Source organism: Carcharodon carcharias, chromosome 8 (genome assembly GCF_017639515.1).
Source record: "Carcharodon carcharias isolate sCarCar2 chromosome 8, sCarCar2.pri, whole genome shotgun sequence".
Taxonomy (NCBI): Eukaryota; Metazoa; Chordata; class Chondrichthyes; order Lamniformes; family Lamnidae; genus Carcharodon; species Carcharodon carcharias.
This window is the reverse complement of record NC_054474.1, coordinates 43,667,917-43,694,914: the sequence shown is the minus strand read 5'-3', so window position 1 is coordinate 43,694,914 and position 26,998 is coordinate 43,667,917. Positions and strand designations below refer to the sequence as shown.

The 26,998-nt window shown below is 40.0% G+C and overlaps 1 protein-coding gene across 6 annotated transcripts in view; it reads right to left on the bottom strand.

The window, feature by feature from the left end:
- Positions 1-1,051: 1,051 nt before the first annotated feature.
- Positions 1,052-26,998, bottom strand: part of LOC121281172 (F-box/LRR-repeat protein 3-like) — a 36,939-nt gene continuing 10,992 nt past the window's right edge. For 4 of the 6 annotated variants that reach the window (XM_041193910.1, XM_041193914.1, XM_041193911.1 and 1 more), the window contains 4 exons: positions 14,421-14,790; positions 8,924-9,046; positions 8,642-8,813; positions 1,052-5,066 (listed from right to left, as the gene is read on the bottom strand). In XM_041193910.1, coding sequence (XP_041049844.1) covers positions 4,423-5,066; positions 8,642-8,813; positions 8,924-9,046; positions 14,421-14,789 — 1,308 coding nt within the window. In that variant the 5' untranslated portion in view covers position 14,790 and the 3' untranslated portion in view covers positions 1,052-4,422. Of the gene's footprint in view, positions 5,067-8,641; positions 8,814-8,923; positions 9,047-14,420; positions 14,791-21,827; positions 21,896-26,998 lie in introns of all 6 variants that reach the window. The other 2 variants (XM_041193913.1, XM_041193915.1) reach the window with 2 other exon arrangements.

The following is a 26,998-nucleotide window of genomic DNA, read 5'->3' as shown; positions in this document are numbered from 1 at the left end:
ATGGGTAGCGGAACAAGAAGTCTTGAATGGGGTTTAAGGAAGAACTAGACATCAATCATGATTCAGTACTGAAAGTATACTAAGTCAATACAGTAGACAGGTGAGTTAAGGTTTTATCCAGCCTGTAACCCTAATATGTATGGACAGAGTATAATTTATTCATCTGTTGTAACAAAACTGGAAGTTGTGGAATATTGACCAAATATTTGGTCAACACCAAGACATTTTGTGCATCAGGACCCCAAAAAATTCGTCAGTAGAAGCTCCTTTATTTGGGAATAAATCTCAAGAAATTGTACTTTTGAACTAACTTTGTATTTACATCATTGGGAACAGTGTACAGTTAAGGGAGGTGGTGGCAATGTGATATTGACACTGGACTGGTATTCTAGAGACCCAGGGTAATGCTCTGGGGATGCCAGTTTGAATCTCTCGACAGCAGATGGTGAAAATTAAATTCAATAAAAATCTGGAATTAAAAGTCTAATGAGGACCACAAAGCCATTGCCAATTGTTGAAAAAACTCATCTGGTTCACTAATGTCCTCTAGTGAAGGAAATCTGCCATCCTTACATGGTCTGACCTACCTGTGACTCCAGACCTACAGCAATGTGGTTGATTCTTAAATGCCCTCTGAACAAGGGCAATTAGGGATGGGCAATAAATGCTGGCCTAGCCAGCAATGCCCACATCCCACGAATGAATAAAAACTCAGTTTCTAAGGACCTTTATAGGCGATACAAAAAAAAATCATTGTTCATCTGGGCTGCATTTGAACCATGTTTAAGATATGAGGATTTGGACAGAGTGCATTAATCTATCACTCACACCCAGTTGGCCTCATTTCAACAACTTCCAGGGCGTTGCTGAATATTAACTGTTTCATGGAGGTTTCTGTCTTTCCTGAGCTTGCCTTAGGATACCTGCGTTACTGTGTGACAGGCATATTGCCCCAGTCAAACTTCCCACCTGTCACCTGAATTCCCATTCTCACATGATCGGAAATGGAAAGCTATTAAGTGTACTCTTGAATAAATAAATACACCAGAAATTGGAACAAATAATTTGCTTTAATGATCTGTGTATTCTAAATTTCTAATATGTAGGTTTGGTTACCTACAGCAGTCACAAAACAATTGTACACTCACCTTTAAATATCTAAATTTTTATATCACAGTAAGAAAATACATAAAATATACTTTGTAAAACTTAATGAGCAAAGTATAAACAATACAACTTCCAGGAAATGCTTTATTGTTAATTCGCACATCTAATGCAAGTTTAATATACTCAAACCTGCCTCAAGATCTCCAACTGAACCACCTGGTATGAATACATTTTGTTTTTAGAAAATTGGATTCAAATGTTAAGTTAGCTGAAATCATTTCAATTCTCCATATTCTCCAAAAAGTGCCTTTGGAATGAGTTTCTCAATCAGGACAACAACCAAATACAAGGGGTTCAGCCACATTACAAAAGAATGAAAAGCCTATGACAAAAACATGTCCACATTTCATGTACAATACACAAGGAAAATTAATTTTGTAATTGATTTATCATTTTAAAATTGATTCATTCTTCGCAAACTGTAGTATTGCTACATCAGCAATTTCTTTTGTACAATACACAAATAGGTTTGTGCCTCAACAACTTCAGTAAGCAATGACTTTATGTACAGTTTCTTTATAGGTTGCTATTGTGCTTCTGAAACATATTTTCAGCTTTTTGTCAATCAACATCTATTTCTAAGTCAACTGTGAAATCCAAATCAATTTACTGACTTAACAAGTATCACTGCAACCCTTCCATTCTAGCATCAATGATAAAACTCAATTTCTGAACTGCATCTCATGTAGACTGCAATTAAGCTATACCAAGGTGAGTTTTACTTTGCACTGTCTGTATTTTCAGCTGGGCTTGTACCACATACCTGCTACATTAAAACACAAAATGCTGGAAATACTAAGCAGGTGTGGCAGCATCTATGGAGTGAGAAAGAGAGTTAATGTTTCAGGTCATGGCCTTTCATCAGAGTTGGTATTATGAATGTTCCTCATAGCAGCTTGGTTCCAACTTTTCAAATTCATGCAAGCCCACGGGCAATGTGAATGCTACCAAAGTATTAATTCACCAAATTTGCATTATTACTGCCTATTACAGGTTAAAGCTTCCTGTTGGCATTAATCAGGCATTCATTTAAACCGGACCTGTATCATTATATCGAGTGCAATTGAATTTTAAATAGGTTGCCAATATCTCTGCATGTAGATGGAGTATGGGGGTGGCAGCAAAATGGGAGGAGAGGGGTGTCAGAGGTGTCATTAAACTAGCACATTCACTGGGCGGAATTTTACGGCCTCTCCTGCCAGCGGATTTTGCTGTCCTGCTAAAGTCTATGGATTTTGAACGCTCACTGCCTTTTCCAGTCCTGTAAAATTCCGTGCACTTAATCTGGAGTAAAATTTGTGTCAGATTTTTGCATAATAATATCAGGTTAAAACTCAACTGGTGACTTACCAAATGTGCTGCAACAATATAAATATTGAGGAAACATCCGTGGAAGCTCCAAAAAATTCAATTGAATTAAAACATCTTATTTCAAATGAATTCTTAAATGTTCTGTTTTCATATACCGATATTTTCAAACTTCAGCTTAGCCATTTTCAGTTTATTCATCATCCAGATCAGTTTCCAAGGCATTTGGTAATAGTTACCAACTACACTGTGGTTACTTCAAATCAAAACTCCAATATATAGCATATGCAGGCATTACAACTGATTTCTATTTACACCCACTAAATAATTTACTTGTTCCTACATGCTTTCAAGTTGTAATCTTATGATGGAGTGGAAAATCCAGATATTTAGCAGGGTTACAGACATGCAAGTAATATCAACTTAGAATATAACTTAAAGTTAACTTTATTCAACACATGTAAGGAGGGTAGCTTGACTCAGGAGAATAGCATTTCCAATTTTGGATAAATTCACCAAAATAAGTCTAAAATCTGCATAAAGGCAGCCTTTGTAAATGGTGCAGCTTATTCACACAGGGACAGGAGTAGGTCATCCGACACACGCACGCACACACACGGCTGGAGACAATGCCATGGGGTCAAAAAAGTCACCACAACCCACACCTCCACAATCCCAAGTAAGCTAATGCAAAATCAATCTACTTTATTGAAGGGAATGCGTTTGGGTCTAATGTGAGGATTAACCTGCTCTTTTTAATGGAGGCAGAGCAGGCAACCAACCCTTCAATGAAGCGGGTTCACACTTTAAATATTTCAATGAGGCTAGGTGCCTCATTTGTTTTCCCCATTTGAAATTTAACCCATCAGCTGAGCTGAGATGAGGTACTGCTGAATCAGGAGATGACTGCTTTTCCACCTACTTGTTGGATCCAACGTGCCTGCCTGGCCACCCACTGCCATTGTACACCCCGTCCCCACTAAATTACCCTTCCAATAAGTGCACAACCTTTCCCTTAGCCCAGGCCTCTTAACCAATCCTCACTAAAGCCTCTGTTTACCAACACCTCAATCACACCCCCAATAAGACTCTGACCATTTTCCTCCTTCCCTCAGAAAGCCTTCAATATCATCCCCCACCGCCATCGCCTACAAGGTCTCTGACTGCTTGCTACTTCACCAGGCTTCCAATCCTCCAATCACCCCAACAAGGCTCATGATCAACCTGTAGCACCCTGCACACCACACACCCCACCACTTCAGAGGCCTCTGACATGCCCGACTCCACCCACCCCAGGCTCCAACTCTCTACCCCTTTGGCCTCTGGCCCCTCCACCTGGGATCAGATCTCTCCTACAGTTGCATGCAGTCTGTTCCTCTCTTCTGGCGGGTCTTCTAGTTCAATGTAAAAATATACATATTTAAAAGGACATTTATTGGAAACCAGTCACAAATGAGTAACAGTTAATTTGTCAGCTTACTGAAGTTCCTTCTTCCCCTTAAGCAGAAGGGAATAAAATATTAAGCCATAGGACTTAATCCACAATATTCAACTTGTTTCTATGATTAGAAAGCAAAATGGGCCTTCTTCAAAGACACAATCCTTTACACAATCAATCAGTTTAGTCCATAAACAGAAGTCACACAAGATCTGGTTAAAAATAAGCCAGCATTTTATGCTTTGAAAATGTTAAGATACAATGTAAGTAATTAAATACACAGTCACAATTACGGTAGTCAACATCTGAATCCTGAAAAGCTGGACTGAAAAGTGCATTCAAATAGATCTTAAGACTTTTTAAAAAGTTTAGTTGTTTTAATATTTAATAGGTATTCAGATTTATCAACTTTTATCTGTATGCATTATTCATTGATGAAAGCATTGTGAACCATCCCCTCGATTCAGCTGAGTTCTTCATTCCCTAACCTTAAATAATCTGCAAAAATATTACCAGGTGGGCATCATATCTGGGAACCATACCCTGCCCAGATACTTGGAAACCTCCCAGTGGATTTGTTCCAAGTTATATTTCTGATCTGGTATCAGTACTTCCTCCATTATAGATAGCTGAGTCAGCCGTCCTCCACACATCTTCACAAACTCCACAAATGCACTGCATGAAACTTCACATTCACCCAGGCCCATTGCAGTTAGGTTTTTGCAACGTTCTGCAATGCAAATCAATTCATCATCCAGAGGTTGAAGACCGTTTGCGAAGACCACCAATTCGATCAATCTTGGGCAGTTCATTCCAATGCGACCCAATATCTCCTTACTGACGGTACGGCCAAAATAGATGTGCGTGACTGGAGTTTCATCACGGAAAAATGGGTCAAACTCTTCTTCATACAGAAAGAAGTACATGACAATGTTGACTTTTGGAGAATGTCTCACAAGAGCATCCCAGCTACTCTTTTTGATGCTGTGGAATTGTGTCTGTCCAGGATTCTCACTCACCACATCAATGCGAAGATGTTCCAGATGAACATGCTTCTCACTGGATAAAGCCAACAACAACTCATCACTCAGAAGGTAATAGTTTAGTGCCAGCTCTCTGAGGCCATAGCACTGATCTGCCACACAAAGAATACCTGCATAGGAAATAAAATTTAATATCTATTTAATGTATGACTAACAAAGATAAACAGTCAATAAGAAAATACATTTACAATTCAGTCAAAAATAATTTGAACTAGATGGCAAGGGAGACAGGATGACAGTATCGTTTCTACTTTGTAGACTTAGGATTAGGATAAAATTCTCCTCTCTCAGTTAAGCAGAGAGTTTCAAGTGAAATGAACTTTGATAATATTAATTCAGTTCCTGATGGTAGGAATAGCCCATATTCTCAAAAAATAAAAAGAAACAGCAATTTCCCCAAAATGCAAATAAAGGCCCACAATTAAATTATCACAAGTGCAAAGAGCATTTTTTTTAAAGTCTCACCGTTGGTCATAAATATCTACATCAACCTTTTTTTGTACAAATAATAGATTTTGTTTGGGGAAGAAAAGATACACAATCAAGTTAAAGGTATCCCTAATGTTCTGAAAAACATGGTCATGTTAGCACAGATAATCTTAATTGCATCAGCAAAATACACAAATTTAGTAACTTCCTCTACCATGGATTTTCAAAAGGCATTTGACACAGTGCCAAATAACAGACTTGTGAGCAACATTCTAGCTCATGGAGTAGAAGGGAAAGTAGGTATTTGGATAAGAAATTGGCTGAGTGACAGGAAACAGGGTAGTGATAAATGATTGTTTTTCAGATTGGAGGAATGTTTGTTGTGGAGTTTCCCAGGAGTCAGTGTTGGGACCTTGCTCTTCCTGATACATATTAATGACCTAGACTGTGGTGTTCAGGGCATGATTTCAAAATGTGCAGATGATACGAAGATAGGAAACATTATCAACTAAGATGAGGGCAGTCTTGAACTTCAAAAGGACACAGACATGTTGGCGGACTGGGATGACAAGTGGCAGATGAAGTTCAATGCAGAGGAGTGTGAAGTGATTCATTTTGGTAGGAAGAATATGGAGAGACAGTATAAAATAAAGGGAGAAATCTAAAAGAAGTGCAGGGACAGAGGGGCCTCAGTGTATATGTATATAAGTCATTGAAGATAGCAGGACATGTTGAGAGAGCAATTAATAAAGCATATAGTATCTAAGGCTTTATTAATAGGGGTACTGAGCACAAGTTAGGATGTCAGGTTGAATTTGTATAAGACACTAGTTAGTCCTTCATCTGGAGTACTGCATCCAGTTCTGGGCACCACACTTGAGGAAGGTATAGTGGTTCCCTTTTCTGTCAGAGACCCTCCTCACACTCAAGTTTGTGACACCAGATTCACAAGTGTATGCCTTGAATAGAATGACCAGCAAGACATGTTTCTTCCGATAATTCACAATTGCTTTACTGAATCGCTCACAACACCATAGTATAAAACCCAAAATTTAAAACAACCTATTCCCATCACAAAGTCACCACAACTCGGTTAAAACTTACAAAAACACAAGCAAAGCACCACGTCCTGTCCTGAAACCTTAAGAAAAAAGCCTTCAGACCAATATCACCAAGATATGGCTGAAACAAGTTACATGGTACCAAAAAAAATCAAGTTTCCGCCCCAAACCTTTACAAAACTCTCAGACCAATATCACTATGATTTGGCTAAAACTTACAATCCCAACACGGCAGGTCTGTCTGGTGTTGACTGTGGGCCTGAGTCAAGGTGACCAGACTCAGCCCTTCTTCCAACTGCAGCCCAAAACCTTCAGACCAGTACCACCATGACGTGGCTGAAAAAATTTATAAATTCTCAACACGGCTGGTCTGTCCGGTGTTAACTGTAGGCCTGAGTCAAGGTGACCAAACTCGACCCTTCTTCCAACTGCAACTCAAAACATCAGATCTGCTCTTCTTTTATAATAATTTAACTCAGACATGTCAAAATATATTTCCTGTTGTTCCAAAGTCCTTTTGTTGATTCCATGCAAAGTTCAGACAAATGTCATCAGTTCTTGCTGATTGACACAATAGAGGGTTCTCCATGGAAGATGTATCCAGATGATTATCAGTTCTCATTATATGAGCAATTCCTCTGCTGTTTAAGGTGACACAGTAACAGTAAAACTGTCTATGGTGGTTGAACAATTTCGAGTCTTTTGTGCCATTGTATTGGGTAATCAGACTTCTTTATCGCGTTAGTCAATGCCCAAACCCTTTTGATGAGTCACTGTTTTTTCACTTAATGTCCGAATTGCTGCCCAACCCTGTACTGCTGACTACAGCTCATCTTTTTGAAATTTACAGTTCCAATCATGAGGTCAAAACATGTCTGTGGGTTTGAAATTATGTTCCATAATTTTTGGAAATTTTGGAAAGGATTCCAATCATACAAAGGATGTGAAAGTATTGGTGAGAGTACAGAGGAGATTCATGAGAATGATTCCAGGGGTAAAGAACTGTAGCTATGATGATACAGTGAAGAGGTTAGAACTATGTCCTTACAGAAAAGGATACTGAGAGGAGACTTGATAGAGGTATTCAAGATCCTGAGGGATATGGGTAGGTTAAATAGTGAGAATCTGTTGCCACTCAAGAAAGCATCAAGAACGAGAGGGCACAGGTTCAAAATAATTGGCAAATGGAGTAACAGTAACGTGAGGAAAACTTTATCACCAAGAGGTGGTTGGAGTCTGGAATGAACTTCCTGAGATGGTGGTGGAGGCAGGTTTGTTCGAGGCATTCAAAAGGGAATTTTATTACTATCTGAAAAGAGGGAATGTGCAAGGTTATGGGAATAAGGCAGGGATGTGGGGCTAGGTAGAGAGCCAGAGCAGAGTTGATGAGCTGAATGGCCTCCTTCTGCACTGTAAAGATTCAGTGCTTCTGTGACCATACAGTAGGATTGCATCAGTACTGAATTCAGAAATGAATAATGCCCTTCATTAGTTTCTAAGTTGAAAGGTTTTAATTTCCAGTGCAAGGGCATACCATCACACCCCATGTACCTTGAGGAACATTAAAATTTTTTAGGTTACTGACACAGTCTAAAGAACTGTTGTCTACAAAGAAATAATGCTAACTCTTATTACATCTCCTCCCAAGCATCACATTGTTATACAACAAAGGTGCACAGTGAACAGGAAAGAGATGGTAACATTATTTAAAATAACAGCACAAAAATCCTGAAAGCAAACTAAAATTAAATCAATGTATAAGAATAAATCATACTTGAACTTGTTCAGCTCAACTACACAAGATTCCAAAGCCGTATTAATCAAACAACACCTTTTTGAGGTTCATCAGAGCCACTCAAACAGCTTGAGCATGCCATCAATAATCTAAAACACAAAACATTATTGCTCGCCTCAGAAATGTACAATCACATGAGCAGTCATCGCATAATGTAATGCATTTTTTGAATGCGGAACTAAATTAAAATAGGACTTTCCAATTATTCAATAAAAATTAGACGATGACCTGATGTAGTAAGGCTCAATAAAAAGCAGTTGACAGAGATTCCATAGGCTACTCTGTACTGATTTCTACTATAAATACACTGCATTAGACACAAATTAGTTACAAAATTTCAGTACTCCTAAGTTATTTCTTGCTGAATTACATCTTACATTATGAGCAAGCTTAGATTTACCTGCAGGTGAAACATGAGGACAACTGCTCATTTTCAACAATTTCAGAGTGTCACTGTTATTAGCCACCAAAACTTTAAGAGATGGGTCATCTACCGGTGTATCATCAATCTTGATTGATGACAGTGATTTCGAGTTCACAAATACCACAGTCAGAGCTGACACAAAACGTGACTGTGAAAACAAAAAGAAAGATAATGAATGCCAGGTAATTACAGTTAAAAAAAAAACTTTTGTTCCTCCATGGTAGTTAAGCTAGAGTTTTTTAAAAATTAAAAAGCTACCTTTGACAAATTCATGAAACTAGGTCTTGCTGTGGAGATTAGCCCTAAGGTCTTTATGGAACAGTTGACCAGTTGTGAAAGAATATCACAGGCTGCCTCTGCAGATTCAGTGCTACTATCAACCTGAAAAAGCAAGAAAGCAGATTTAAGTGATGGAAATTAAGCTGCACATTACAATCAATTCTGAAATTTATAGTACAACCAGGTATATGCTGCTGATAATCATTTAAGGAACTACAAAAAAGGTTCAAAACACCATTGTGAACAGTATTCCGGCGTTTGCTAATATTGCTTATTAGATCAATAGTATGCACTGTTTGATGTAGCGACCTTGTTGTGCATTGATTTTACATAAATTATCAAAACAATTAAAATATCAAGGAAAAAAGGCTGAGTTTACTGTCATGCTTCACATGCAGTTTGCCAAAGAAACTGCAGATTGCCTTACTGATTCCATCAGGCAAATGTTCCAAATGGTTTTTATGCAGTCCAATGTTAACTTTCACAAAGGTGCACTAATTACAAAGCTGCATCAGCCAATCTTAATTATCCAGAAAACATTATCAATTTTCATCCTTCCCCACTTAACAACAATAGCAACTTTCATTTATATAGCACCTAAATGTAGTAAAATGTCCCAAAACACTTCACAGGAACATTCTCAAACAAATTTGACAATGAATCACATGAAATATTAGGATAGGTGACCAAAAGTTTGGTCAGAGGTAGGTTTTAAAGGATCATCTTTAAAGGAGGAGAGAGGTGGCAAGGTTTAGATGATAGTTCTAGAGCCAATGCCCCATGCACCTAAAGGCACAGCTGGTAATGGTGGAACAATTAAAGTAGGGAATGTTCAAGAATGAAGGAAACTCTCCAGTGCTAGATTTATATCTAGCACAAAAGGAATATGGTTGCATCAGAGGCCAATCATCTCAGCCCAGTATATCACTGCAGGTAGCCTTGAGGGATGTGTCCTAGGCCCAATCATTTTCAGCTGCTTCATCAATGATCTTCTCTCTATGTTAGAAGTGGAAATTTTCGCTGACGATTGCAGCATTCAGTTCCATTCTCAAATCCTCAAATAATGACGCAGCCCTGTGCTCGCATGCAGCAAGACCTGGAGGTGTTTCAGGGACAAGCTAGGCATATTTAAACAAGGAGGAAAGGTAGGGGAATCAAAGCCACAGGTTCTTGGATGACGAGTGAGATAGAATATATGAAGAAACAACCAAAAAAGGGGTATATGAGACATGCCTGGTGAATTCTTCAAACAAGGAGCAGGCCAAATGCAATAAGTTTAGAGGTGGAGCAAAGAGGAAAATAGGACTGGCAAAGAGAGAATGTGTCAGCTCAGTTAAAAAAAACACATTGGTGTAAGCACAGAAATCAGCAAGTCATGGTAAATGGTTGTTTTACAGACTGGGGGATGGTAGACAGTAGTATTCTCCCAAGGTACAGTTTATTTATATGTATCAGACTTAGATATTGGAAGAGTAACATTTCAAAATTTGCCTATATCTGATAAAAAAAATTTAGAGGTGTGGCAAAAGAAAGTGAGGATGATAGCATCTGCAAGAGGGTATAGATAAGCTAGCAGAATGGGCAGACAAGTGGTTCATGAAATTGCAAACAGTATGAGATGATGTATTTTTGCAGAAGAGAAAGGGAGAGCAATACAGACTTAATGGCACAGTTCTAAAGAGTGCAGGGACAGAGGGATGGGGGGTGGGATATGATCAGATGCATAGATTACTGAAGGCAGCAGGATATAATCGAAAGAGTAATTACCAAAACATATGAGATCTTGGGCTTCATATCTAGAAGCATTAGAGGCATAAATTGAGTGCAAAAGACAGGAAATTATGGTGAACCTTTCTGAAACTCTGATTAGGCTACAAATAGAGTAGTGTTCAGTTCCAGTCAGCACACTTTGGGAAGCATGCGAGAGTCCTTGAAAGGATGCAGAGATTGACCATAATGCTTCCAGGGATGAGGAATTTTAGCTACATCACAAGGTAAGGTTGGAGAAGCTGGGGTTCATCTCCTTGGAGAAAACGAGATTGAAGGGAGATTTAATAGAAGCATACAAGATTATGAAAGATTTATATAAAGTGGATAAAGAAAAGTTGCCCCCATTAGCTTGCTGTACAAAGACAAGGAGCACAGATTTAAATTTTTGGCAAGAGGATGAGAGAGAAACTCTTTTATTGACTCTTAAGATGGTAATGGTGGTGGTGGTGGTGGTTGGGGGGGGGGGAGAGAGAGAGGGAGAGAAAGAGAAGGACAGCGAGAGGATTGGAAGTATAATATAGCTTTATCCCCAGCATATTAAAATGTGTTTCCTTTCATTTTCCTTCTACTATTTACCCAATTATTTAGCAAAATTAAAATGCAAGCAACTCTCATTTATCCTTCAAACCCTCATTCACATTATACAAATTTTTTTTGTCTCAACTGATTTATTAAAATCCTAGTTATTTGCTTTACTCTTATACTCTCTGCTCAATATCTTTTTAGGATATCAGTTCCTCATTTTTCAAACATTTATCTGCATTTTTTCCCTCATTCTTATTTCACACAATGGATTTGGAGCTACTGCTGTGGCTATCTGCAAAACAGTCTAACTTTGAAATGTTTTGCTATAGCCTCACTCCTACCCACTTCCCTTTCATTCGGGCACAATTTTGCCCTTGCGGGTGGGCGGGCAGGAAGCCAACCGCTGCCCGCAATCGGGAACGGACTGTGATTTCGCACTGGTGAGCTAATTAAGACTGGGGAAGCATGATGTCTGTTGGGTCCGATCTGCTTTCCCCATTTTGCTTTAACTTTTTAAATGGTGTGATAAACACCAGTTAATGTTTAGTTCAGTAATGTGTCACATGCAAAATTAAATGAGATTTTATTTTGTGCTATTGGACTCTCTATGCTTCATTTGTTCCGTAGGTGCAGGGTATGCCATTATGTAACGATAAGACGTGTGTCTCCTGACACTCTGTGCCTGTGCAATAAAGTTTGTTGTTGGCCAAGGAAATGGTCCTCTCCGGGATCAAGCATGAAGGCTGCAGCCCTGGCATGTGGTGGTGGTTCTTATTTGGTAGGTTAGCTGAAGGAGCGTTGGATCAAAGCGTCCCGGGTGTCCCTGCTGCCTTGGAGGTTACCCAGGTCAGCGTCCATGCCCTCAGCATTCTCATCATGCTTGTCCTCAAACTCACTACTGGACTTATCATCTGTTGCCTGTGCAGCTGCGTCAACATCCTCTTTCTTCAGTGGGGCCCCCTTCGCCAGTGCCAGAATGTGCAACCGCCATCAGTGACACGCGCTCTGGGGGTATTATAGTGGTCCAGGCATCGGAAACGCATCTTCAGAAGACCAATCTCTATCACCACCCTTGTGGGGGCATAGCTCCTGTTTTACTGCTGCTTGGCCTCTGTTCTTGGGTGGCGGGGAGGTGTCATGAGCCACCTTTTCAGGGGATGACCCTTGTCACCCATTAGCCATCCATCCAGTTGGGCTGGAGCACTCAACAGCCTCGGCACTTGAGAGTGTCTAAGGATGTATGTGTCATGGGTGCTGCCAGGGTACCTTGCACAGACTGCTGAATCTGCATCTTGTGATCACACACTATCTGCACGTTGGTGGAGTGGTATTGCTTCCTGTTGACAAAGGCACCTGACTCTCCCACTGGCACCTTGATGGCCACTTGTGTGCAGTTGATGGCACCCTGGACAGGGGGGTACCCAACAATCGCTGCAAAGCCTCTGACTCACACAGCCTGGCTGGCCTCTTCCGTGTGGAAATGAATGAAAGTCAATGCATGCCTGAGCAGAGTTTCTGTCACCAGTTTGACGCAACTGTGGACAGCTGATTGGGAGACTCCTCACAGATCCCCGAGACCTGGAAAGGACTGGAGGCATTGAAGTTGAGGGCCACTGCAACCTTCAGAACCACTGGCATGGCGTATCCACCCACACAGTTGGAGCTGATCTCAGGCCCGATTCTCTGACAAATGGATCTGATGGTCTCCCTTGAGAGACAGAGCCTCGGGCATATTGAGGTAGCTGCATCGCCGCCTGTAAATCCTGGTAGCGGGGATAGTGTCATCTTCTGTGGCCCCTTCTGCCTTGGGCTGCCAGCTGGCCCTGCCCCCCTTGTGTCTGTGCCTCTCCTCCCACAGGTCGCTCTCCTGGAAACTGCATTGGGATGCTGGCCTCCTCTCCCTTCTGCCCCTCCGTTCCTCCAGCAGAGACCACAGACCCATTACAAGGGTTATGGGAGGCTGTCTGATATCTGGAAGGGCCCACACAGTCAGGGTCCTCCAGGGGCCTGGAAGGCAACAATGAGCCCTGAGGTGAAGCCAAGAAATGATGAGAATGCAGCTCTGAAGTGAAGTGAGGCTGTCCAGTTCACATAAGCAACCAGCAGCACACAATCTCTAAAACTTCTCATTACTCACATTGACAAAGCAGCTGACCCTTCTTATCCCAGCCTTGGATGAGCTTTTTCAAATTGTGGCCTGCCAACCTGCCCATGCGACGGCCAAAAAGTCACACAGGCTATGTAAATTTGGAGACAATTCATGTGTCATGGGCCTTAACTGGCCTCTTAATTAATGGTTGGCATGCTTCCGTCTCCCTCACAGGTCCACTGAGCAAAATATTGAGAGCGTGCGCTGACGTTGGCACACTTGGCTGATGTCAACACGTGTTATTTCATGCTTGAGCGGGTCAGGCACGTGCCAACTTGCAGAGCGAAAAATTCTGCCCTAGGTTTCAGTCACAAAGGATCATATATGATGGCTCTTTGCTGTGATCCATTCTTGACTCACTGGCTGACTATAACGTCTAAACTCAGAACTAAATGCTGGCCTAGCCAGCGACACCCACATCTCAAAGAATATAAAACTAAAGCCTCAAATTTCTCTTTCTGGGTTTAGTGCCACCAGAGCTGCCTACTCCCTTAACTCCAACATTAAAGCATAAATTTCACCCATCAACTTTAGATCAAAGTTTTGATTCAATTGCTTAAGCTATATAAATGCAGGGAAAAAAAATCCTTTATTTTTGACTCACCACCCTTCTCCCACCACCAGATCCAGCTGTTTGCATCTCAGATACTGGTATGTTTTTCAAAATCATTTCTTCACCCCCCCCCCCCACCCCGTTTCCAGACCTTGGAGAGTGCCAGAGAGATGAGGAAAAACACTACAATTTTTGACCCAGATCACAATCAAGTGATTCCTTCCATGAAATGCAAGAATGGGTAGAATTAAACTAAGTTGTGATGTTCTCCACAGCCAACCAGTTTTCTGATGCTCTCTCAACTGAAGAATAGCCGCAATTAAAAGTGCCAGAGAACTACCAGTACACTGGCTTTCAGAAACAGAGAGAAATGTATGGGGGTGGGGGCGGTTTGAAAAAGAATTATCCATACCAAAATAAGTAACAGCCTTATGTTTTTTTTAAATATTGTATAGTTCATAAATATTTATCTTTTATACCTTAAAACTGACATACTGCAAATGATCTGCATGCTTTTTGATTATCTGCTGGATCAGATCTGGGTGGGTTGATTTCAGATAGGATGTGGCTGGTTGGTTCAGTTCAAACTCAAATCGCCTCCATAGCTCAGGCATGTGAAAGACTTCATTCCATGTTCTACACACTGATGATGCATAAGCTCGATCCACCAATGGCAAGTACTGAAAGATATGCAGAATCACATCATAGTGCAGGTTTCCCCAGTCTGCCTGACATGTGCTCAATGTCTCATTGGTTGGAGTTGAGCTTGTTTTTCGTCTTTTTTTGCCTTTATCAACATCAGAAGTAGGCTGGGTCTCAACTTTTTGGTTTACTCTATTTTGCTTCATTCTGAAAGAGAACAAAAGCTAATATTATTTTAGTTGATGAGTGCAAATTGCTCACTTTCAACTATTAGCAAATGTTGGATGTAGATGGCTAGCTTTGAGCCTTGCAGTGTATTTAACTAAATTAGATTAATCTGTGGGATTATGCAGTTCATAAAGTAAAGATGGGGATGTGATGTCAAATTTACCCAACAACAAAACTGTAGATTAAAAGATAGTTTCAAATAATATTTTCAAATTTGAGTGATTTTTTTCCCCCACAGATACTATATGGAAAAAGCAAGTATATCACTTTTGATTACAGATGGGAAATTGGGTAGTGGAATTAATTATTCTCAATACTGCAAGGGAACTAAAATTACTACAGATAGCTGAAGGAATATTAACTGAGAATTTCAACAGTTAGTAAGTGCATTTTTCTCCACTGACAATTTACTTCTTCACAGACAGTGCTGACTCAACAAACGTTGTCAAGGTCCAAAATGCGAACACTTGAAGCAGTCAAAAAAGTACAAATTCTCATGAGCGTTCTTTGGTTCACTTAATGATACAATATGAATTCAAATACCAGAAAGGACTAAAATCGAGGTTCAAACATTACAACTAAAACTGTGCACTGAATGCATTAAAAAAAGCAGAAACAAGCAAAAATTGCTGGTACTGAAAACCTTATCGTTACATCTGCAAATAACATTCATTCTGCTATTGTAGTGCCAGGAAACAATGCAATTACCAAGTACTGTGCTGGAAATGCCAGTTTCAAGATTTAAACTTTTAAATCAGGCATGGAAGAAACTGACAAAAACGCATGAAGATAAATCCTGGAAGGAACTAAATATGCTGATCACGGATATCCTCCCACTTTTCAAATACACAAGGTTAATTATTGGTCGAATGAACATCACACTTAAGAATATGTATTATGATATCAGTTTAAGGGGTAAGACTGGATTGTTTCCAGTTTATTTGGCAATTTAGTCCATCATAAATATTGCTTTCATTGACTCAGCGCCTTATCAAAAGTCTCAGGATGCCCCAATGCACTATACAGCCAATGCAGCATTTTAAGAAACATAATCCCTGCTGTTGCCCAAGTTGCATTTTTGCCTGCAAAGTCCCAGAAATGGTGAAAAAAATGAACAATGTTGTCACCAATTCAAGGAAAAGGCCCACCACCACCTTCTTAGGGCAATTAGGGATGGGAGAATAAATGCTACTTTTCCAATGCTTTTTACATCCGAGAAATAAATAATTCTTAAAATTCTGTTTCAAATGCTGTTATTTGAGGTTAAAACTTTGGTCTGAACATCAGAAGAATTCCTTGCTCTTTGCTCAAGAAGTCCATCCAAACATGCAGAGGTAAAAGCAAAATACTGCAGATGCTGGAAATCTGAAATAAAAACAGAAAATGCTGGAAAACTCAGCAGGTCTGGCAGCACCTGTAGCGAGAGAAACAGAGTTGACATTTCAAGTCCATATGACTCTTCTTCAGAGCTGCAGAGAAGTAGCATTTTGGTGGATTTTATACTGTTTAAGAGGGAGTGAAGCAAGTGGAGCAGAATGTCAGGGATAGACGAAAGCTAAAGAGAAATTGGACAAAGATGTCATGGAAACAGAACAAAGGGAATGTTAATGGTAGTGTTGAAGACTAAATAAAGTGCTGATAGTGGCATAAAAAGATAGCAGAATGTGTTACTAGCAGAACAAGGGTCAGCGCTGTGAAAGCAAAACATAAAAACAAGTGACAGATGGTTGGGGAAAAAGAATTAAAAATGAATAAATAAATACAAATTAAAAAATAATTGGATTAAAAAAGGAGTAGAGATGGAAGACAAACTTCATGATCTGAAGTTGTTGAACTCAATGTTAAGTCCGGAAGGCTGTAAAGTGCCTAATCGGAAGATGAGGTGCTGTTCCTCCAGTTTGTGTTGGGCTTCTCTAGAACATTGCAGCAGACATATGGGCATGAGAGCAAGATGGTGTTGAAATGGCAAGCGACAGGTCTGGTTCATGCCTGAGCAAAGGCATTCCACAGTCACCCAGGCACTCTGTGCCTGATCAACAGACCCAGTATCAGCAGTACCCGCTGAAAGCCCTTGCCTCCTCACCACCCCTCCCCCCACCCGACCTTCACTCACCTGTGTCCCCTCTGTAATCCTGGGTGTCAGGTGGGTGCAATACTACCAGCCGCCATCACTCCCACTGGTGGCAATGACAGGCTGCTAGCCTCTGATTGTTTAGCAGCTCTTGGTGAGCACTTTCGCTGCTGGGGATCTCAATCTCAGGGAAGGCCTGACAGTGGCCAATTAAGTGCCTGAAGGGCACTTGATTCCATCCAGCCTCCTCAATGGAACTGCTAAGGTTTCCCTGCCAGTTCTCCGACCTGTAGAGATGAGACTCCCTTCAATCCAACAAAATCCTGGCCATACATAGATCCCACACTCCTCCAAAAGGTGTTGAGGTCCCCCCCAGAGTACAAATCATTGAATTGATGAAAAATTGCCCTAAAACACTTGAAAAACTCATACCTTGTTGAATGAGGTGTAACTGGATTTTTAATGGCATACCAAGTTCATTATTCCTGCTCACATTCACTGACTCTGAAAAGCTAATTTTATATTTGTGGAAAATCAAATTTCTCCATGATAAAAATTTAAATAAATATACTTAAAAAATGTGAAAACTTTATGATACTTTAATTTCTGTCTTAACACAATCAAAATCATTTATTTTGATAGATAAAAGTTTAAATTAAAATGAATGTAGTTCAGTGCTTTTAACTTGCTGGTTTGCTGTGAGAGAATATTTCAATGCGACTGGCTGCTTACCCAGCTGGCTGACACTGTTATTGCTGGACACCTGGAGGCCCCCTTGATATGGCATTCAATTTTAAACTGTTGTCGGTAAAGGGGAAATCCATGCCAGAGGTCGCTAGTTCTTTGTAAGCAGCTTTCTTCAAGATCAGCAGTGAGCACATTGCTTCACTTACCCAATTACAATGAAATCCAGGCCCTTGTAGTTTGTTACTTAACCCTAAGTACTCCAAATTTAGCCAGAAGCAAGTTTGCTAGAAATGACTACTGAGGTCTTTAAAATAAATTTTTAAAAATCACCACAAATATACAGCTTATATTGTCCAAACGATTTATTTGCATGGAGGATTCTGAACATCAGTCTCTTAGTTATCCTGTAATATTTAGACAGCAATACAAGAGGATACAGCCAACTTTCCTGCTATAATTTTGTGATAAAATATAAAACAATTGTGTATAAGTACATTTTAAGCAATTGCCACAATATAGCAAATTAAAGTGGTATAAACATGGCATTTTCTGCCAATACAGGGAAAGCAATTATATAAAATAGGAAAAGTAATTATTCATCCAAGACAAAATAAGTATAATTTGATAGCCATTACAGAGACATGGCTACAGAATGACATAGATTGGGACCTGAATATTGAAGGGAAATGACATTTAGGAATGACAAGAAGTTAGGAAAAGGTGGAGGAGTGGCTCTGTTAATTAATGATGGTATTAGCACATTGCTAAGTTCAGGAAACCAGGATATAGAAACAGTTTGGGTTGAAATGAGGAATGATAAAGACAATAAGTCACCTGTGGGAGCAGTGTACAGCCCCCGCTAATTGTAACTACACAGTAGGACAGATTATAAAAGAGATAATGGGAGCTTGCCAGAAAGGTACAGTAATAATCATGGGGAATTTAATCTACATATCGACTGAAAAAATCAGATGGGCAAAGATAGTGTAGATGAGGTGTTCACAGATTGTTTATGCGATAGTTTCTTAGAACAGTACATTCTGAAGCCAGCCAGATAGCAGGCTATAACAGACCTGATATTGTGCCACAGGATGGGATTAATTGATGACCTCTTAGTGAAGGCACCCCTAGGTAGCAGCGATCATAATATGATTGAATTTTACATTCATTTTGAGGGAGAAATGAGTACATCCAAGACTGATCTTTTAAACTTAAATAAGGGCAATTATGAGGGCATGAAGGCAGAGCTAGCTAAAGTGAATTGGCAAATGAGGTTAAGAGATATGTCAAAAGAAGTTCAGTGGCAGATATTTAAAGGGATATTTCAGAATTCAGAATAGATACATTCCAAAGAGAAAGGAAAATTCCAAGGGGAGGGCCCACCATCCGTGGTTAACTAAAAAAGCTAAAGACAGTATCAAACTTAAAGAAAAAGCATATAATTATGCACAGACAGATGGCAGGTCAGAAAATTGGAAAGAATATAAAGAACAGCAAAAATGACAAAAAGATTAAAAAGGAGGGAAAAATTAGAGTATGAGAGAAAGCCAGCTAGTAACATAAAGATGAATAGTAAGATATTTGATATTTAGATAAGAAAAGAGATAAAGTAAGTGTTGGTCCTATAGAAAGCGTGAGGAATTAATAATGGAAAGCAGGGAGATGGCGGACGAATTAAATAGATATTTTGCTTCAGTCATCACTATAAAGGGCTAAGTAATCTCCTGGAAATAGCTGTAAATCAGGAAATGGAAGGGAGGGAGGAACTGTTGAGGTGCATCTTAAAATCAGGACATCTAAAGATATTGGAGAGGTTTAAGAGGGAATTTGTGTTTAAGGCCTAGGCAGCTGAACACAGAATCACAGAATTGTTACAACACAAAAGGAGTCCATTTGGCCCATCGCATCTGCACTGGCTCTCCAAATGAGCATGATGACTTTATGCATTCTCCTGTTTTTTGCCTGTAACCCTGCACATTGTTTCTGTTTAAATAATCAACTAATGCTCTCTTGAATGCCTCGATTGAACCTGCCTCCACCACACTTCCAGACAGTGCAATCCAGACCCAAGGCACCTGCTGTGTGAAAAAGATTTTTCTCACATCACATTTGGTTCTTTTGCAAATCACTTTAAATTTGTGTCCTGTTCTCAATCCTTGTATGAGTGGGAATGGTTTCTCCCTATCTGCTCTATCCAGTCCCTTCATGATTTTGAACAATTCTATCAAATCTCCTCTTCTCCTCTCCAAGGAGGACAGTCCCAACCTCTCCAATCGATCTTCATAACCCAAGTTTCTCATTCCTGGAACCACTCTTGTAAATGTCTTCTGCACTCTCTCCAATGCGTTCACAACCTTCCTATAGTGTGGCACTCAGGACTGTACAAATACTGCAGCTGAGGTCTAACTAGTGCCTTATATAAATTCATCATAACCTCCCTGCTCTTGTACTCTAGGACCCAATTAATAAAGCCCAGGATACTGTAAGCTTTATTAACTGCTCTCTGCATCTGTCCTGCCATCTTCAATGATCAATGATATAAAGTATTGATCTAGATCTTGGTGTGCAGGGGACAGTTTCAAAGTTTGTAGATGATACAAAACTTGGAAGCATTGTAAACTCTGAGGACGACAATATAGAACTTCAAAAGGACATAGACAAGTTGGTGGAGTGGGCAGATATGTGGCAGGTGAGGTTCAATGCGGAGAAGTATGAGGTGATGCATTTTGGTTGGAAGAACATGGAGAGGCAATGTAAAGTAAAGGGTACAATCCTTAAGGGTGTGCAGGAGCAGAGATGCCTCCTCACAGTTTACGATGCCTCCGAGTTTCGTATCATCCGCAAACTTTGAATCTGTCCACTGCGCACCAAGATCTAGATCATTAATATGCATCAGGAAAAGCAAGGGTCCCAATACCAACCCTTGGGGAGCTCCACTATAAATCTTCCTCCAGCCCAAAAAATATCCATTGACCATTACCCTCTGTTTCCTATTACACAGCCAATTTTGTATCCACATTGCTATCTGTCCTTCTTATTCCATGAGCAGGTAGCTGCTAATGGTGAAGCGATTTAAATCGGGGATGTACAAAAGGGTACAATCGGAGGACTGCACCGATGTCAGAAGAGCTGACAGGAGTTACAGCTGGATTTTTAACGACAATCTGACAGCTTCATGGTTACTTTTACCAATGCCATTTTCCCCCGAATTCAAATTCACAAGTTTCTAATGATCTGCGGATTATTAGGCCAAGTCCCTGGATTACTAGGTGAGTAAACGGAACAGCTAAGGGCGCTGTATCCAATAATCTTGCTGTTTTAGCAAAAGGGAACTAACCATAACCTTTACAAGAGAGTCAGAATTAAGGGTAAACAACTTAACCTAGACTGCCTCAAACAAGTCTGTGGAAGGTAAACACAAATTACATGTTGAAGGCCACTGAGGAGAAAAGTGAGACCATGAAGGAATTGAGAAAGGAAGCTATGTAGCTTTGTGCCAGCCCAACAGGTACGTGTTCATGTCAAAATTCTTAGCACCTAACACTAAGGGACTAACTAGAAATAGTCATATATTGAAAGGCACCATAGACTTGTGTAACCATTGGCTCTGCTGACACAAGTATTCAAACTACTCAGACTCTGCAAGTAACCATACAAATGTATTCACTTGGTTTGAATCAGAGGAGTCAGGAAGGAGCAACAGATACCAGTGAGGAGGTAAAAGTGAAGATTACAGCAGATGGACAACATCTACAGGACAGTTATGATTAGATTTGAATTGTTGTAGGACCCACACAAAGAGCATCATCATCACATAGACATCAAACCCAGGGTATATTTCTGCATCACTGTTTCAGGGCAGAGCAGAACACAACTGTTATTCAAAGAGTAACCCAAACTAGGATTCAGTGTTATTGATATCAAAGCCTGTAACATAACAATTGCATGTTTGGCTCTAAAAAGGATGTAAGCAACATGAACCATATTGTTTCCTGGTAATCACTGATGACTTGATAAACATGCAGCAATTAATTCAATTAAAGCTTCAGCATTTGGTCATAGCATGCCAATTATAGTGCATAAACAGACATTTTGATCTACTGAAATCAAAATTAAATAAAAATCCATAATGCATTACAAAATCAAATACATCGGAATGCTTTCAGGGAAATAAACTTAATTCCAGCTTCAGGTTACCTACATGAAAATTAACAAGCCATCACTGGGACAAACCACTGTGATGACTGTCTTACCCTACCTTGACTTTGCGCATTTTTTCTGTATTAGCTGTCAAATAACATTCTGATTTTCCAAGGAAACTGTTCCCTGTAAGAGAAATCGGTCCTTTCATGTCTGCTGACTATTCTTATCTAAGTCAATCTCAATATTGCCATAGGTTGTGAGAGTCACTGATCACCTTTGATGCAAGTCAGATTCCTCAGGAACACTTCAAAGGCAAATAAGCCTCCCTTAAAAATATGACTCAATGCAGTTTTATGCCCTAAGGACAGTCATAGCAATTTAACTCTTAATTTGCAGGTAAAATCCAAATTATTACAATTCACACCTTAAAATGTAAAAAAAGGCAAAGTATTACAAATACTATCATAGATACACAACACCTCTCATTGTTTCAAGCATTTTCCAGTTTTGTTGCACACCTCGGTTAGGCAGCATCCCCTAGCTTCTAATAGGCTGCTAAACTCTGCTCCTAATACCAAAAGAAAGACTCGCACTTACATAGCGCTTCTCATGATTACAGGGCATCTCAAAGCCAATTAAGACCTTAAAAAATGCCACTGCTGCAACATAGGAAATACAGCAGCAAGTTTGCACTCAGCACAATCCCACAAATGGCAGTGTAATAACGACCGGATATTCTGTTCCTGGTGATATTGATAAAAAATGGCCGGGACACCTGGGATAACTCCCCTGCTCTTTTTTGAAATAGTGCCATGGGATCCTTTACAGCCACCTGATCGGGCAGATGGGGTCTTGGTTTAACATCTGATCCACAAGATGGCATTTCTGACAGTGCAATACATGGTACTGCACTGGAGTGTCAGTCTTGATTTTTATGCTACTCAGTTGATCGAACAGTGAAGAGACTTCATAGAATCAGAAAGTGGCAACTCAAAGCACAATACCTGTCCGCTGACCTACTCCAGAAGCCATGTAATATGCGCTGGTCCAGTTGAGATTCTGCTCAATGGTGACACCCAGGATGTTGATGATGGGGCAGTGGTAATGCCATTGAATGCCAAGGAGAATTAGTAAGGCTCTCTTGTTGTAGAGGGTCATTGCCTGGTACATTAATTGCTTGCCACTAATCAGCCCAACCATCTGGAAGTCATTCAGTTCTTGCTGTATGCAGGATCTGGTTTTCATATAATGAGACTTTTCCAAGCTAATGAGGTCTTATCACTCAATAACATCCAACAGCAAATCTTACCCAAGATCTATTTACTGTCTGTTCTATTGATATGTTAACTCTCAAACTTATGTCTAAATTCAGGATTGCTGTGGTTCAAGAAGGCAACTCACCACTACCTTCTCCAGGGCAATTAGGGATGGCCTTACCAGCGACACCCACGTCCCATGAAGGGTTAATTCTGTGCAACAATATTTTTGACCCTGAAATTGGAATGCTACGTTCAACAAGAAATGCTACAGTTTTTCTCAGGCTAAACAATCTAAGCAAAGTATATAGAAATATAAGTAGTTATGATTTTTTAAAAATTAACATAGGCATGCTACAGCAGCAGAACAAATTTCCTGGCTTACATCACTTCTGGAATCAGAAAAATTCTGTTTCAGTTTATTTGCTAATCCAAGAATGTTTTCATTCACGTAAAGTTTAGTGTGCATTTGCAAATATCAGGGAACAACACTCTACCAGGTGAAGTTTTATCAGTTCTAAAGTGCATGGACAGATGCGAGTCACTATACTGTTCCTGCATTCCGGCTTCTCTACAAATGGGCCTATTACCACCAAGCAATTTTTATCTTGGAGCAAGAAATTCTATGTGAAAGTCAAAAAATATATATATTTTAAGTTCATAGCACAATAAAGCTCTAAATTATTTTTAAAAACAAGCTCAAGTTCTAAAACTTCAAAACTCTGTTTCAGCCTGCTTTAGCTTTGCAATATTTCAATGGTGGTTTATACTTTGCCAGTCACTCTTCTGCTTCACTTCCAAATGCTCAACGAACAGAATTTAGAAAATCTTGCCATCTACAGCAATCAACCCTCAAATTGAAATACTGAATTAATCTACCAAGCCAATTAATTTTTAAACAAGGCCACCTAATCCCAGTTGAATAAAGCTTACAGGAGTTTCAATTCAGAATACACCCACAAAACACCAACATTTATATGAGACCCCGTTCTGGAACACATCTGGACTAGTGACTCACCCAAAACCAACTCATTACATATCTGTACTCTGTACATCATGCTAATCCACAAGCCATACAAATATTTCATATTATTATGTTCTCAAATTTAGTTACATACACATTCTTGCATGGAAGAATGTATCAAGTCCCTTCTTTAACCTTTAATCTCATTATATCCATGCAGCTATTATGATTTGATACATTGTCATCATTGCCAGTCTTAACCTTGAAATAATGCTAATGAAATATTCCCTCAGAGAACTTTATACTGACATTTGTGCAGTAAACAATGTAAATCCACATTATAGTCAGATGAGCATTTGCAAAGCCTATGAGAGAAATTAAACCATTAAACTATTTTTTAAACATAAAGTTGTAAACAGAATATGATAAAGACATCGCATATTTATATTTACTCACTACATTTACCATATTTCACAAGAAATTGTAAACCAAAGGCCTTTGTAGGATACACTTTAATATACTAGATTCACTCAGAACCACATGCACATCATATTGTTGTCGAAATCTGCAAGAAATATTATTATTATGGTTTTAACTTATTTTTGAAAGAAAGAATTAACAGGCTGGATTTTGCTGTGGCAGCAAGGGTCCCATTGCCAGGGCCAGAAGTGTGATGGGGGAGGGAACCCTACTTTGATGGCCAGTGGGACCGGGGCTGCATCCTGCTGCTGGCAGCCAATTAAGAGGCTGCTGCTGGGCTGCCATTCCTATTAATAATGGCCACCTGCTCCCAAGAGCTGCTGGCCAATCAGAGAAGGCAGCTCAGCAGTGCCCTAATTAGCTGTGGCCTCTGTTGGTACTGCACCTAGAGGATGAGGGTGCACCGACAACTGTGCACGCTCAAGTCAGGTAAGTCAGATCTGTGAGTGCCAGAGCCAGTCAGGCAGACCTAGGTGTGCAGTTTTGGGTGGTGGGTTGGGACGGGGGGGGGGGGGGGGGGGGGGGGGGGGAGAAGAGGGGGGACAGTGGCAGGGGCTTGCAGAGGAAACGTGTCACCATTGCTGCACTGGGCTAAAGAGTGCCCTAAAAAGTAGCCACACCCCCACTCCTCCCACAGTCCAGCAGAGAACCCCACCCCCCTCCCCCCCCCCGGTAAAACGGTAGCAGAGGTGGATAGACGCCCTCAATTTGCTACTTAAGCAGCCCAAGTGGGCTTCGGATAAGTGAGCCATCTGCCATTTTTCCTACAGCTGACAAGTTGGCAGGGCAGAGGGAAGACAATGTGCATGCCACCCAACTTCCCACACTAATTTGCCAGCCTTTCTCCCTCCCAAACTGTCCCCAAAGGACTGGTTAAATTCAGCTCAATATATTCCTAATTTTTAAACAGTGCAAAAAATGATCACAGATTTTAATCATTTTACCATCTCTTTATAATTCCTGAAACACATAATAAAGACTATACCAGATGTCCAACAGTACCAGTATAAAACACTAACATTATTCCAAATTTATTTTCAGTTCAATGTTAACTGCTCACCTTCACTCATTCAAAATTCTTCAGAAATAGCATGCAATTTCTAACACTGATCTCAAAAGAAACTTGCTCTTACTCGTTCCAAGTCTCACCCTAGGTAAGAGAGACCTTAATTGAAAAACTAAATGTATTTTGCTATATTAATCTTTCCAAATACATTTTAAGTTAACCCAAAGCCAGGACCATGAAAATTATGTAGTATCATCAATGAAACCAAGTCAGTCTTGAGCATTTTTATGCATCATCATAGGAACGATATCTTCACTGATGGTTCCAAAGACAGCACCAACAGATAAACAGTTCCTTTCGCAATTTGCTTAGGCTATTTTTTTTCTTTTCAAACATGCAATCCTGGCTTGATTTTAGATGCATACCATTATCTGCCAAATTTCCCTTCATTGACCAAGAAAATAAATGTTTAAAGAACTGTATCATTCTCTAATTCAAAAATGAAGATTGGAAATGTTGTCAACTGTGGTGGGGGTAATCTTAAACTTCAAAATGACATAGACGTGTTAGTGGATTGGGCAGACAAGCGGTAGATGAAGTTCAACGCAGGGAAGTGAGAGGTGATTTGTTTTGGTAGGAAAGATATGGCGAGACAGTAGAAAATAAAAGGAGAGTCTCTAAAGGAGGTGCAGGAACAAATGGACCTTGGTGTATACGTACACAGTCATTGAAAATGCCAGGGCATGTTGAGAGAGCAGTTAATAAAGCATATGGTATTTTAGGCTTTATTAATAGAGACACTGAGTACAAGAGTAAGGAGGTCATGTCGAACTTGTATAAGACACTAGTTAGGCCTCATCTGGAGTACCGTGTCCACTTCTGGGTGCCATACTTAAGGATGTGAAGGCATTGGAGAGATTGACATGAATGATTCTCAGATGAAGAACTGTAGCTATGAGGATAGATTGGAGAGGTTGGGACTATTTTCCTTGGAGAAAAGCACGCTGAAAGGAGACTTGATAGAGGTATTCAAGATCTTGAGGTGTATAGGCAGGGTAAATAGTGAGAAACTGTTTCCACTCAAGAGAACATCAAGAGCTAGAGAGCACAGATTCAAAATCATTGACAAAAGGAGTAAATGTGGTGTGAGGAAAATGTTTTTCACCAAGAGGGTGGTTGCAATCTGGAACAAACTTTCTGAAAGGTAGTGGAGGCAGGTTCAATCGAGATACTCAAAAGGAAATTGGGTTGCTACCTGAAAAGAGAGAATGTGGAAGATTATGGGGATAAGGCAGAGGAGTGGGACTGGGTGGAATGCTCTTTCAGAGAGCCAGTGCAGACTCGATGAGCCGAATGGCTTCCATCTGCACTGTAACGATACTGTGAATCAGTACATGTCAATAATGAGAAGCCATTGCATACATTATGTTATCACAGGTTGTCTGGTAACAGGATCAAGTTACTGAACATACAGCTATATTCAGTCTATTCTTTGAATGAAAAGCATGACAAATGACGAGTATTATTCTGCTTGAAGACAATTATTAATTGCTACCATATTTTAATTTCAGAATGTTAAT